The sequence below is a fragment of the Neltuma alba genome, unplaced genomic scaffold, assembly GCF_004799145.2.
Source record: "Neltuma alba isolate B1F8T4 unplaced genomic scaffold, ASM479914v2 tig00012600_pilon, whole genome shotgun sequence".
Lineage (NCBI taxonomy): Eukaryota > Viridiplantae > Streptophyta > Magnoliopsida > Fabales > Fabaceae > Neltuma > Neltuma alba.
The window spans coordinates 218118-233782 of NW_021637049.1; the positions used below are offsets into that span (position 1 = coordinate 218118).

At 34.6% G+C, this 15665-nt stretch overlaps 1 protein-coding gene across 1 annotated transcript; it reads left to right on the forward strand.

Annotated features, from left to right (window-relative positions):
* Positions 1 to 5147: 5147 nt before the first annotated feature.
* Positions 5148 to 6889, forward strand: LOC114729042 (7-deoxyloganetin glucosyltransferase). The gene is made up of 2 exons (XM_028915985.1): positions 5148 to 5658; positions 5754 to 6889. Exons 1-2 carry the CDS (start codon positions 5148 to 5150, stop codon positions 6692 to 6694), a joined length of 1452 nt encoding a protein of 483 aa, XP_028771818.1. The 3' UTR covers positions 6695 to 6889.
* The last annotated feature ends 8776 nt before the right edge of the window (positions 6890 to 15665 follow it).

The following is a 15665-nucleotide window of genomic DNA, read 5'->3' on the forward strand; positions in this document are numbered from 1 at the left end:
AATGAGCCACAATTTTAGGATTTTCTCTTTTCGGTATAAAGAAATTAGAGTCTTATTTGAGTCTGCGATTGAAAGATCTCCCTGGAAGAATTTTTTCACAAAGCTACAGACAGTAGGGCCTACAATCCTCCAATTATGCTGAAAGAATATTGGAGAAAACCCATCATAACCTGGGGCTTTATAAGGCCCCATCGAAAACAAAGCATCTTTGATCTCCTCATCTGAAGGAATGCTACTAAGACCGCTTACAATAGAGTAATCTATGACAGGAAACTTCGTTTTGGTTTCAAGAACCGTATTATCAACATCTTCCATAGCAAACAGCTGTTTGAAATAATTCACAATCAGACTTTTTAGATCAGATTCATTTGCCACCCAAATTCCTTGTTCATTTTTCAAAGATAGAATTCTATTCCACTTTCTTCTTTTGTGTGTCTTAAGATGGTAGTATCTTGTGTTCCTATCACCCTTAGTAACCCAATTCGATCTGGCCTTTTGAAACCATTTAATTTCTTCAAGCCTCAAAATTTCATCTAGCTCCTGTTGAAGATGTAATTCTAGTCTAGTTAAGAAACTAGAGTAAGGGTACACTGGAGACTGTTGAATTCCTTTCAGTCTAGCTAAAATAATTCTTTTCTATTTATCTCGATTTGTGAAGGGAGAAGAGTGCTACATTGCCGGTTGCCGCTGTACGAGTCCAGCTCACATAGATTTTAGCCCAGAAATCTAACCCCGGCCTGCATGCGCCTCCATGAGGAGTCCAGCCTATCCACCTCAAAGCTTGCCAACTAATCATTTTATTTTCTTTGTTTTTCTACGTAATAGTATTTTAACACACACTACACAAATTTAGAATAATTTATTAGCTTCTGTTCCAACACGACATGATCACAGTGAAATAAAGCAAGCTTCGACCAATCGCTCAAGATATGTTTGGATTGGCGTTGGCCAAAACTAACTTCTAACCCAGCTAATTTTTATAACTAAAGTTAGAGTAAAAGTCAATTATGGTATGTTTAGATAAGTGTTTTTAAAAAGTCAATTGAGAAAGTTGAAGATTGTTTGGATGATTAATAGAAAAGTTAATTTATTTGTAAAATAACTGAAAATAACATGAACTTTATTGAATAGTAGTGTTTGAAATTTTATGTTTTTAATATGATAATAATTTAAAAAATATGTAAAATCATTATGATAAAATATAAGTAGTTTATTTATGAAATTATAAAATAAAAATATTTGTTACGAAAAAAATTGAAAACATATTGTAGATAATTAATTAAATATACATAATGGACAAACATGAATATAAATTAAAATTAATTTGGTATAAATAAAAGCTCATTATGCTAACGAAAGAGATGAGACAGAAGAAAAAATATGATGGTAAATCTGGGATGCTCGTTTTTAATAATCACCGTTTAAAACTACAGTTTGAAAAGTGAGATTTTTATTTGTTGAAAGTCAGAAGTTGGTTGGAAAAGTTAATCCAGCGAAACAACAGTTTTTGTCTAACTCAGTTTGTAACCTCAATTTTAATATTTTTAATGAGCTTTTGGTGTTTGTAATTGTGATTGTTAGTGGATCGAATAGTTTAATATGAATGTAAATTAAAATTCATTTGGTCTGAATAAAAACTCATTATGCTAACGAAAGAAATGAGACAAAGGAAAAAAATGTGAGGGTAAATCTGAGATGTTTATTTTTAATAATCACCGTTTAAAACTATAGTTTGAAAAGTCAGATTTTCATTCGTTGAAAGCCATAAGTTGGTTAGAAAAGTTAATCCAGCCAAACAGTAGTTTTTGTCGAACTCAATTTGCAACCTTAGTTTTACTATTTTCAATAAGCTTTTGGTGCTTGTCACTGTGATCCAAACACGTTCTTAGTGGATCGAATAGTTTAGACACGTGGATAAATGGGGTGTCATTCTGTGCCAACCTGTCCATCTAACATTGAAAGTCTTCCGTCAACGACATTTGTCCATCTAACTTTGCGACCGCATGGCCGACTTCCCTATTTTCCTTCCCATCGAATGCTAGCAAAGCCAGTGCGTCGACGTCGTCTGCTCTCTCCGGAAACAATAATCAATAACAAACCCCCGGGCTATGTAAAAATAAACCAAAATTCTCATTTAAGCCTCGCTCAGTATTCAGATGTTAAAAATTAATTCAAGTTGCTTAAACTATAATAATATACAATAATAATAATATTATTAATAATAATAGATTTCAGGTTTTCGGATCCCCCAGGCAAGTTGCCAATGTTGAACCAAGACAAAAACGCCATCGAAAAGGCATTAGAAGATCAAGCTCTGGGAATATTAAATTATTTTGTCGATTGACATCTGCTTGTGGGGCAGCAAAAACAATAGTGTGGATATATTAAACTATTAAAAGACCAAGCTCCGGGAATATTGAATTAGTATGTGGTTTCTCACGGATTCCCCAACTCCGAACTTTTCACACAACAATGGAAAGCCATCGTTTCCCTCCCTCTTTTTCTAATTACCCCCCCGTGGCTGCATAGACTTAATTATTGGGAAACCAAGATGGGCGGTACAAGTAATTAGCATGACCTGGATTTTCGCTCCAATAAGGGGAAAAAAAGGTCAGGAGACGCCAGCTGATCCCTGAAGTTCGGCAAACATAAGCTGGAGTAAAAAAAAAAAAAAAACTAACATCACGACCTTTAATATTTTGGAAAGCATAATTTAAATTAAACAAATCAATAAAAATGTAAGAACCTTTGATAAATAAAGAGAATATATCATTTTAAAAATATGATCATGCACATATGTTGCTGAGTTACATATGGCATGACGTCACCGATTCGCCGCCTCAAGCTCGGAAGGTTTTGAATGGGTGATTTCTCTAGACATTCTTTACATTAAAATCAACAGAGGATCTTAATTTATTATTAATTGTTCCTTTAATTCGCCCTGTTTTCTAAAAAAAATAATTTGTGGTTCGGTGAACCATTCCGGATTATATTGGTTCAATGCCCCAACACGACTCTAAGAACATTGATCATAATCACGACTTTGACGTCAAAACATGATCTTGATAGTTTTTTTTTATGATAACCCAACTGCCTAAACCTCGGAGGAAAGCGAGCTGATTGTTGATCGTTGTAATCTGTTCTGATTTTGATTTTGTTTCCCAATTAAAGTTTCAAAACCATTACTCTTGATTTTTCAAATTTATTCCGTTTAATACTAATGTTAATTAATGCAGTTTGAAGAGGATTTGGACTCGGAATCAAAGTATTAAGTTTACTTATTTGGAGAGCTGGTGCGACATGGCAAAATTGCTGGGTAAGCTAATAAATGACCTGGACTTATGGTCAAAAAAGGAAGGAAACGAAGCTTCCCTCCTCTTCCACATCCCCGGCTCCGCCATACTGTATTAATTTGTCGATTGGCATTTACTCTCGGGGCAGCAAAAACTACAGTGTGGATATATTAAATTAATAAAAGATGAATATTAGGGGGTGTTTGGATGAAACCAAACCGTAGTTTTGAAGAATAGATTATGGGAGAATAGATTTTGTGAAAAAATGATTTTGAGAAGTAAGAGTGTTTGGATAGTTATTACCAGAAGCACTTTTTACATGTAAAAATTACCAAAAAGGGTATAAGTTAATATGATAATTATATAAGGGATAGATTTTATGATATATTTTGATTTGAAGAAATAAAATTATTAATGAAATAATTTTTAATAACATAATTAATAATATATAAGATAATATAATTAATACATAATTAATATGTGTGTATATATTTATAAAACATAATATTAAATATGTTTATAGAAAAATAATTTTTTTTGCTAACAGAAAAATATTAATTTTCTTTAAAGACTTTAAACATGAAATCTCATAACATTTTTTCACAATTAGTTTTTGTAATAACATACTACCTCCGATGTTTAATATAATTAATTAATTAATTGTCACCACATGTATATATATTCATAAAATATAAGAATAAAAATATTTTTAGAGAAGATGAATTATTTTGTTGTGCAATTATTTAAGCAAAGGAGGAAAGGAAGAGCAATTATCTGAGTGGGGCTATTTGGTCACCTGTGATGGGCCCACCGTAAGCTTCCAATAATTGGAGCCAAGAAGCAACTTTGATATGCTTCTGATAAAACCATGGTTTGGGGGTTCAAAACCATGGTTTGCCCCCAAACCATGGTTTCATATTTTCAGGAACTGTTTGGCTGACATTTTTCTCAAACCATGGTTTGGGATGCTTGCCAAACAGGCCCTTAAATTACAATGTGGCTGCTCCCCGATCCCAATTTCAGAACATTTCACAAAATGAGCGGAGCACAATAATGGGAAGCCATCATTTACGACCCTTTTTTTGTATCAGCTTGTTGGAAACCCAATCTGGGCGGAATGAATAACCAGTATGAGTTGGAATCATAAAATTACTGGCATCATGCCCTTCAATTGTTTTTGTAAACGTAATTCAAATTAAATTAGACTAATAAAAATGTAAAAGCACCATAATGGAGCAAGGAAGAAACCACAGGGCAAAACGATTAATGGAGCGGGGAAAGGACAAAAGGCAAATCATTTTCATATTGATGGATATAACGGATACATGATAATGCCCGCACATACCCAGTATGATGATGACACGTAGAATGGGAGAACGGCTCTACAATAAGCTATTGGACTTCTCTTCGGCTTTTTTGTTTTTTGGGGGGGGGGGATTGGCAAGCTATTGCTTGCTGGTTTCCGACGTCACAAGAGCGCATCCCGCGCCATCCTGGCCTTCGACATACCACTTGATGCGTTAACAAATATATGAAGAGAAGGGGGCAATAATTTTAAATAAATAAGGGTATTTATTTAAACCACAAAAATCATCAGAGTCAACTGACTAGCTTGTGTCTGCCCATTGACAAGTTTGACGCCAATTGCATTGGTTTTGCCTCTACGGTATAATATAATGAGAATGGAGAAGGAAGTCAAAGGTGATGGCGGCGAATAGGGATGCAGAATATAAAATAGATAAAAAGTTAAAAAGAAACACCGCCTCTTGGGCGCAAACTCTATAAATGGAGCACGTCTCCACACTCCTTTCATCCATCTCGTCGCCTGAGCGAGTCGAACTTGAATACAAAAAAATGGGTTCATTGGCGGCACCAGAGAAGCCTCACGCAGTGTGCATTCCATACCCAGCACAAGGCCATATCAACCCAATGCTCAAACTTGCAAAGCTTCTCCACTTTCGTGGTTTCCATATCACCTTCGTTAACACCGAGTTCAACCACAAACGCCTCCTCAAATCGCGAGGTCCAGATTCCCTCAATGGCCTCCCTTCCTTCCGTTTCGAAACCATCCCTGATGGCCTTCCCGACTCCGACGTCGACGCCACGCAGGACATACCTGCCCTCTGCGAGTCCACCAGCAGAACCTGCTTGCCTCCCTTCAGAGACCTCCTTCACAAACTCAACAGCTCCCCGGACGTCCCTCCCATTACCTGCGTGGTTTCTGACGGTGTCATGAGCTTCACGCTTGATGCCGCTCGTGAACTCGGCATTCCAGAGGTTCTTTTCTGGACTACTAGTGCCTGCGGGTTTCTCTGTTATGTTCATTATAGCCACCTCATCGAGAAGGGCTTGACACCGCTCAAAGGTAAACTTTGATGCCGGCTTTATGGTTTATGTGGAATTTAGAGAGTAATCAACTGTTATCAACTAAACCCTATTGTTCCGTGTTGACTTTTGCAGACTCCAGCTATCTAACAAATGGTTACTTGGACACTGTGATAGATTGGATACCAGGAATCAAGGAAATCCGTCTGAGAGACATCCCAAGCTTCGTCAGAACCACAAACCCAGAGGAATTTATTCTGGATTTTATAACAGTAGAGTGCGAGAGAGCTCAGAGAGCATCGGCCATCATTTTGAATACGTTCGACGCTCTGGAGCATGACGTCTTGGAAGGATTATCCTCCATTTTGCCTCCTGTCTACTCCATCGGTCCCTTAAATCTACTCATAAACGATGTCACCGACAAAGACTTGAAGTCAATCGGCTCGAACCTCTGGAAGGAAGAGCCAGAGTGTCTGGAATGGCTGGACACCAAAGAACCCAACTCCGTGGTGTACGTGAACTTCGGGAGCATCACAGTGATGACAAATGAGCAATTGATAGAGTTTGCATGGGGACTTGCCAACAGCAACCAAACCTTCTTGTGGGTTATCAGACGCGACCTTGTCGGAGGTGACAACGCAGTTCTTCCTGCAGAATTCGTACAAGAGACTAGACACCGAGGACTACTTTCAAGCTGGTGCCCACAAGAGCAAGTTCTAGCTCACCCTTCAATCGGAGGGTTCTTGACGCACAGTGGATGGAATTCGACGGTGGAAAGCATGTGCGGGGGAGTGGCGATGGTATGTTGGCCGTTCTTCGCTGAGCAGCAAACCAATTGTCGATTCTCGTGCAAGGAATGGGGAATTGGGTTGGAGGTAGACAGCGACGTGAAGAGGGAAGGCGTGGAGAGGCTTGTGAGGGAATTGATGGAGGGGGAAAAGGGGAGGGAGATGAAGGAGAAGGCGACGGAATGGAAGAAATTAGCGAAGGAAGCTTGTTCTGGCCCAGCTGGATCTTCGGTCCGGAATTTGGACGCCATGGTTCAACAAGTTCTTCTGGCCGAGACTAAGTGCTAGTTGGATATTACCGTGTCCCTTTGTGTTTGTTTCGCTTGTACGTTCCTCATACGGTCATACGCCTGTCGGTTTGACTTTCTGCATTCCTTCCATTTCTCACAATGTGATTTTTTTATTTGAAAAAATTGAATTTATCTTGTTAAATAAGCTAACTCCCGATGTATGGCAGAAAGGTGGGACGATCTTTCTTTCTTGTCTTTGGTCAGTTCGAATCGATCATCGCATTGAACTTTGAACACCGCCAGATTCAATATTTTGAATAATATTTTTAATATTAAGTAACACAGAGGAATGTCGGAAAAAAACTCAAGTCAATGAGGTAAAAATTTAGTAGTTGACAGAGTATAATAATACCATGCAATTCATGCGGGTAACTCGATTTATTGGGCAGTAAAGATTGTTTGTGTTTTTAATAATATTGGTTGTTTTGGCTAAAATGAAAAGAATGATATCTTTTACATTTTTAGAAAATAATCTTTGTATAAACGTTAAATAGTATACTTATAAACTTGGGTCATCTAGATAATGAGCATGCCCGGTTATCTTCGCCATTTCTAATGCTGCTAACGAATGAATTCTGGGATTCGGACACGAATAAAAAATTCAGCCTACATATCCCAGTGAGTCTCGAATTCTCTTCTGCGCCTCAGTCATAGTATTTTTTCATAAGATGAAAAAAAAAATATAGTACAAAATTTTCTGATAGAAAATTCATGTTCCAGTGGAAAATTCATTCGTGGCGGGGGATTGGTGTAGCAATTGAGGTTGAAATCCGCTTGAAAAAGTTTAGATTCTATCAGATTAAAATTAATCTCGTGTTTGTGCCTTTGTAATAGCATAAATATCTGAAACAAAAATTATTCGAAGAAGGGTCTTGTGATCTCAAATAAATATATGAGAAAACATTTTTTTAGGTGCTTCTTAGGATTTTCAATCATCCATGTCGAAAAAGAATTGGCGCGTAAAGAGCGTATATGTTAATAAAATATTAATCCAAATAAGTGGCTTATGTTATTTAAACTGTCCCCCTGTTTTAATCAATAAAATTAGTTAGGGCAGTCTTTTCAAATTTCGATTAAACAAGCACGAGATCTGTAGGAAAACCATTTCATCTTATTGAAAAGTTCCCCTGTAATAAATTCAATTTTCTGGAGGGTTCAGTGTCGGCGCAGGAACAAGCATAATGGCGGTGCATGAATATAGCATTTTGCTGAGCGTGGGGTTAGAATGTTTTATTCATTAACGGAGGGGAAGGATTATATATATAAGCTCTGGAAGTAATTTTTGTTTTGGATGCTTTCGCTGAATACCTCACAATAACGTATGAAGTTTTCAAATCCTACAGTTTGAGAAACAGGAGGTTTCAGTTTCAGGTCCTCGGTGTTGCCGATGAGGGTGAAGAATACTGGTCGAGATGGTACAGTCAAAGATATTTTTCACCGAAACGAAAAGTCAGAGGGCATATCTTCCTGACGCAACTTCTAGTATATACTACGTCTAATTTTAATATAAAAATTTATTTGATTTTTATTGTCATTCAAAATATAAGATACTAACTTATTTTGTTATTTATATTTATATATTTTTTTAAAGTAGTTTTTTAATAATGATACTTCTAGCCAATACACTTGATTAGTAGGGATGTTTTAAAAAAAATAAAATATATTTATTACAAATAACTAATTTAACTTCTTTTCTTAACCTACTCAAATAGTTAACTAGCTCTTATATTTAAAACCGGAAGGAAGTAGTATATCCTTTAAGTGCCTACAGGGCTGACTGTGAGTTCTCCTGGAAAAAAAAACCTGCCTTTGAGTATTTTTTATGATTAATATAATTTTTAGTGTTTTAAATTTGTTTTTATTTTAATTTTAGTCTTTCAAATTTTAAATTAGAAGTTTTTTTAAATTTTAAATTAGAAGTTTTAGTTCTTGATAGGATAAAATAATCTAAATTTTTATTAACTTATAAAAGTAAATGTTATAAATAAAAAAAAATTGAGGAATTAATACTTATGATTTAAAATTTAAAATATTAAAAATTTGACTGGGAAAGAGCATGATTACGCTCATGACCCCTTTCTGTACCATTCGGTGTTTTTTTTGGTACTTGCGACCAGTTTGAAAAGAGCGAAAAGTGGGGGAAGACGGGAAAGGAGGAGCCATTCGCGCGCAAGGCGCGATTATCGCAGCGACAAGAACGCGGGAGAGGACAGAGAATAGTGATTAGGCCGTACTCCTCTATATTTTTATTATAAATTTTAAATAAATAATAAATAATTAGCTAAAATTAATTTAAAATAATAAATAAATTAAAAATATATTTTGATTTTTAAACATATCCTTATAATAATAATAAAGTAAAAAATAATGAAAAAATATATATAAAAGCAGGTGATAAAAAATAATTGAAAACAACATTAAAAAATTACGTTAAATATCAAGACAAATTTAAATTTAAATTTATAAAACACATCATAACCCTTCTCAAATTTAAAATTTGTATATGGCAGCAGAGTGTCAAAAAGTAGGAAATGGAATTAGAAGCTAATACTGAATTGATAACCCACGTCGATTTCAATGGAAATGATGTCATATCAGATAGAAAACCACACCACTTTCTTCCCAGCCAGGGCGGCCGGCCGCCGCCAACACTTTGATTTCGGTGTCGTCGCATTCAACACATGCGTAGATGCACCAGGGCTAGTAATATATATTGAGTCTCTGGCTCAACTTACCAATCTGTCATTGTCATTAGGATTGAAAACAGATTAGGTCAGGTCAGATTTCGCTCTTAACAGGCTAGGTCTGTATTGAAGTCTGTTAGCTTGAACCTAGCCTGTGCCTTATGACAGGCCTTATATTCAGCCTGGCCTGAAACCTGTTAAAAAGCCTGTATTTTCTTAAAAAATTTTAAACTAATTTAAAATTACAATAATTCAATCTAAATTATCTAAAATACAAACATAAAAATTATTTAAAATATTTAAGTGAAAATATTTAATATTCAAATGGTAGTATATTATTTTGTAATTTAAGTGAAAAATATTTAATAACTTGAAGAGAACATGTAGTTAAAAAAGTCATAATACAAGGGACAAACATAAATCAAATTCATAGAGGGGTTATTTCTATTCTCAATTGTTGATGATGTATATTAGGAAAACTGAGTAGTTTTGCATACATAAATAAAAGTAAAAAATAACAAACATGAAATAACAATAAAGTGCATATTAAAGAAATCATCATTTAAGGTATACTGAAGAGTAATCCAAACATGGTCTTATTCAGGATAAAAATATGGTATTAGACATGTTACAATATTAATCAAAACATGGTATTATTGTAAAAAAATTAGTTATAAATTATAATTATAATATTAAAAAAAAAGTAACAGGCTCAGGCTACCTAACAAGCTTAACGAGCTTCTTAAAGAGCTTGGGCTTGACCTATTAAGAGAAGCAGGTCTTTAAAAAGGCTTGCACCTGCTTTAATTTGGAAATAGGCCAAGCCACAGATCCTTAACATGCCGCTTGGTCTATTTCCAACCCTACTTGTCATAAGATAGTGGGTTGGATTAAAAAAATACAGACCATCTTGATGCATTCTTTTTTAGCCCGCACCCATCAACTCACAGTCCACCAGCCTGTTTTTTTTTTAAAAATTATTTTTGTTTACAATTTTTATGTTAATTCTAATAAGACAATGTCTTATCATTTTCATTTATTTTTTCGATACAAAAGAGGGTCAAGCCCAATTACAGAAAACTAAACAAAATGGGGAATAAATCCCAAGCTCTCTTTTTCCACAATATCCTTAAGGTTCAAAGGACAGATCTCATAGAATGATGTCGTCTCAATTCCCTGCTTTGCTAAAACGTCCACCACGCTATTGCAAGTTCTCGGCACATGAGTCAACTTTGCTTCCCAAGAACTCCGAAGCAAGTTTCTAATCTGGATAAGCATCAAACTACTATTCTGAAAGGTGTCTTCTTGTAAGAGTTTCCCCACCACATCTTTTGCATCAGATTCAATAATAATCTTCTTGAAACCAAAGTCCCAAGCCAATTGCAGACCCCTGAATAAAGCCCACTCCTCTGCTTCATAAGCGTTGCATCTTCCAATTTTAAAAGAGAATCCCACTATCCACTTCCCTTCTGAATTCCTCAGAACACCCCCACACCCTGCTTTAGAGGACTTTAACTCCACAGCTCCATCAACATTTAATTTCACCCACCCACAAGGCGGAGGACTCCAACCAGTGTTAATGGGTGTCATATTTTTGTCTATCCCATCACTTCCAGCTTGCAAAACGTAATTCTACCATCAATGTTTAAGTGCTATAACAGGATTTCTAGGCCTCTCAAAATCATTTTCAAATATTGCTTTATTACACCAGCTCCATAACTTCCAAACAATCACTCCCCACACAAGATCCCGGTTTCCAAGTTTCGTACTCACTCCCTGCAGTTTTAGATTTGTTGAAAACCAATCCCTTAGAGATAGAGAGAAAAAAGAGTCAGCATACCCAGGATCAATTAAGGCCAACCATATTTGCTTTGCATAAGTATAGTCTCTTAGGATATGCAAGGTATCCTCATTTTCATTGGGGCACAAAGAACACTTCGGGGAAGATGAGGTCCAGCAACTCCTCTAGCTATTTGTTGGGAGTTTATTGTTGAAAGCCCTCCATAGAAAAACTCTAATCTGCTCAGCTCCTCTCCATCTCCAGATGAACTTATAGGTTGGGTGATAATGATCTTCTGGATTTTGTTCTAACAAAAAGTAGGCACTTTTGATAGAAAAGATCCCGTTAGGGGAGGCCTTCCAATAAATGAAATCAGTACCCATTTCCTCCATAGGTGGAAGAATACTAATCAGTCTTTGAATGACTTTCTCGTCAACTATAGCGCCTAACTTCTAAATATTCCAGCAGTGACAAGAGTGTCCAGTCAGCAACAACACTTCCTTCTTCTTCACTAGAACTAGGCCTTCTACACATAGAGCTAACAGCCTTATCCGGGAAAAGCCAAAAATTAGTGAAAATTTTCACTAACTTACCATCTCTAACCCGCCATTGAATTCCTTTCTCTGCAAGGTCGCTGCATTCGCAAATAAAGCGCCATAATTTAGAATCTCCTTGCTGGTAATGGAAGAGGTTTTCCTCATTAGTCAAAAGGTATCGCTGACTTAAGACATCAGACCAAAGCCCTGACTCTCTAGTTAACAGCTTCCAGACTAGTTTAGCACCACAAGCCTTGTTCATGGAAGTAAGTTTTTTGAAACCTAAACCACTATGTGATTTGGGGAGTGTAATTTAATGCCACCCAATTGGGTGAAAACATCTCTTCTCACTGTTATGTCCCCAAATAAAATCTCGTTGCAGTCTTTCTATTTTGTAGTAAATTTTTGCTGGGATCTTCACTACTTGCATAGGTAAAGAGGAACAATACTCAAAACTAATTTTGCAAGTGTAATTCTTCTTGCCATAGATAAGCTCGCTGCCTTCCAAGATGATAGCTTTAATCTAACTCTGTCAATAATGGAACGGAAAGTGTCCGTAGGTCTCCTTCCTCTCAAAAGTGGGAAACCAAGGTATTTACCAATGTCACTGCTAATCCTCATCTGCGTAATCTCCTTGATTCTTGATTTTGTCATAGCATCAACTCTAGGAGAGAAGAAAATCGACGACTTACTTTTACTCACCAATTCTCTAGATGCTTCACAGAAAATATCAAGACACTGCAACATGCAATAAGCTTGCTCCTCAGAGGCAGGTCCAAAAAGCAAGAGATCATCTGCAAACATTAGATGAGAAACATAAGGTCCATTTCTAGTAACTCGAATTGGCGTCCATTTCTGCTCATTAACCGAATCACATATAATATGAGATAATCGATCAATGCATAAAACAAACAAAAGTGGCGAAATTAGGTCTCCCTGTCTGAGCCCCTGCTGTGGGATGAATTCATTGGTTAATTCACCATTCCAAAGAATGTTGTAACTCACAGTCATGACGCACGACATAACTAGATTGATGAAGCCCTCCTCGAACCCAGCATCAATTAGGACTTGCCTCAGAAAAGACCACTTGATCCTGTCATATGCTTTCTCAATATCTATTTTCATAGCCATTAGACCTTTCCTCCCTCTGGATCTGTTCATGATGTGGATGATTTCCTGTGCTATAATTATGTTATCTTGAATATGCCTCCCTTTGATGAAGCTAACTTGGAAAGGAGATATAATCTCATTCATTACATCCTCAAGCCATCTAGTGATGATCTTAGCGATACACTTATAATGGACCGTGCATAAAGAAATAGGTTGGAAATGGTACACTCCCTCCGGATTGTCCCTTTTCAGAATCAAGGAGATCAGAGTTTTATTTGCCTCACCAATTCCAGAATTCCCCAAGAATATGTTTTGCACAAAACTACAAACAGCACCACCAATTACCTTCCAGTTCTTCTAATAGAAAACAGGGGAAAACCCATCAATGCTAGGAGCTTTAAAAGGTCCCATAGAGAAAATTGCCTCTTTAACCTCCTCGTCCAGGGGAACCGCGTTGAGATTAGTTCGTATCACTTCCTCAAGTATGGGGAAATTCGTTACAGTACAAAGATTATAACCCCCATCCGAATCAACATCATAAAGTTTTTTGAAATAGCTAAGAACCATATTTTTTAGCTCAGTTTCATCTCCAATCCACCCACCAAGAGTCCAAGATCATTCTTCAAAGCAGCGACTCTGTTTCTCTTTCTTCTCACACAAGTCTTGAGATGATAATATTGAGTGTTCCTATCACCTTTAGTGATCCATCTAGTTCTGGCTTTTTGAAACCATTTCACTTATCATTTTCATTTAAATTATATATAACTTTATATTTTGTCAGAGATTTTAATTCTAAATTTGATTTCTCATTTTTTATTGTTTTATTATTTTTACAATAAAACAATTATTAACAATAAATTATATATTTATATTTCAACTTTTGAGATTAATTTAATTATATAATTATATGAAAATGTAAGAACATGAAGAAATTGGTCTATAAAAATTTATAATTTAATTTAAAAAAATTAAATATATGTGTAAAAAAAATAAAAAAAAAAGATGGAGGTTGACATGTCAATCCATCAACCCGCCTTGTTTGAGTTTGTAAAGAAGTGATCTTTTTAAGACCAACCCGTATAGTCTCGAGCTCGGCCAGTCCATTTTATCGCCTCTAAGACGCAAGAACTGCACAAAAATCCCCGGGGATGCACGGCCTCGTTGAGGTAACGAGAGCTATTTTACACTCTTTCTCAGAATCATCCGTCTATCCCCACTAGTATTCCATTTTTTGACAAAAACAAAATTCCCAGAGCATATGTATATTGTACTATCTCCAGTCTTAAATATAAAAACTAGTTGATTAATTTGAGTAAATTAAAAAATAAATTAAGTTAGTTGTTTGTAATAAATATATATTATCTTTCCTAAAACATCTTTATTTATCAAGTTTGTTAGTTAGAATTATCATTATTAGATTATTATAAGGACTATCTTAAAAAACAATAAATAAATATAAGAGATAAAATAAATTAAAATATTGTATTTAACACTAAAATAAAAATTAAACAAAATTTTATATTAAAAACTGAAGGTGATACTTGTACAAATAACATTTGTTTTCGCCCATTCAACCACTACCACCCCCCAAAATGGACGGGCAGAATTGATACCCTGTCACCATCCCAAACTTACTTGTCCAGTTTAATATAAAACATTAAAAATAAGAAATAAAAATTATAGTTGGAATTAAAAAAATTTATTAAAAAGTTATTTAATATGAATACCAAATGGGACCATTAGATCTAGATCTGGTTCAGATTTTTTTTTCATTTTTTAAATAATTAATTTGATGAGTATATTTCAAAAAAAAAAAAGAAATAATTAAAACTATTAAATTTAAACTGTCCAGATTTAATCTAGACAATTTAGATTGCTTATCAAGTGATAAGCGCTCTCCAAAACTGGGTTCATTTTTAAACAAACGAAAGTTCAACTTTATTCTATAACTACTTTAAACTCTTAATTGCAGGACTTATTTTATTACAAGAATCAGTTTCAGTACTCATAGCTATAATGAATACTATGATACTTATCGTTATGGTAAAATTCATATCATTTAGATATAGTTTTAATGGTCTAGATTTAAAATTTTTAATTAATAATTTTTAAATAAAAAATTATTTTTAAAAACTTATAAAAGATTATATTTATTTTGGATTATTTACTTGTTAAAGAAAAATTTTTTTAAAGCAAAGATATAAAAAATTAAATCTCAATCATTCATATTAAATTTAAATAATTAAAATTTGATGAGTATCATGATACTTATTATTATAATGAGTATCAAAACTGATCCTATTTTTAGAACTCAAGGAAAAGACCCCTTACAACTCGGGCTCGCATTAAGGGCCTGTTTGGTTTGAGGGGAGGGAGGGGTAGGGGAGGGAGGTTTCATCTTCACCTTATTTGGTTTGATTAAAAAGGAGGGGAGGGGAGGATATTTAATGATCCCTTGTTTGGTTCAAGGAGGGGAGGGGAGGGATAGTAATAATCAATTTATCATTTGACTCTTATATATTAGTTTATGTTTTTTATTGATATATTATATAAATTAATTTACATCTTAACTTAAATCATATAATTTAATAAAAATTCAATCTTATCATGTTAATATGTGTATTAAAAAATTGGTACAGTAATTTTTTATTCTAATTAATATAATAATATATTTAAAATAATCAAATTAACAAATTTTATATGCTCTAAAAAAATGAAATTTTATTCTCTTTAGGCTATCTTTTTTTCCAGCTTTAAAATATATTTAATAAATAATATATTTATAAAAAACAATTAATTTTATAATATTACAATTTTTTATTTAAGTAATTTTTTATTTTTAAACAATTTTTATAATAT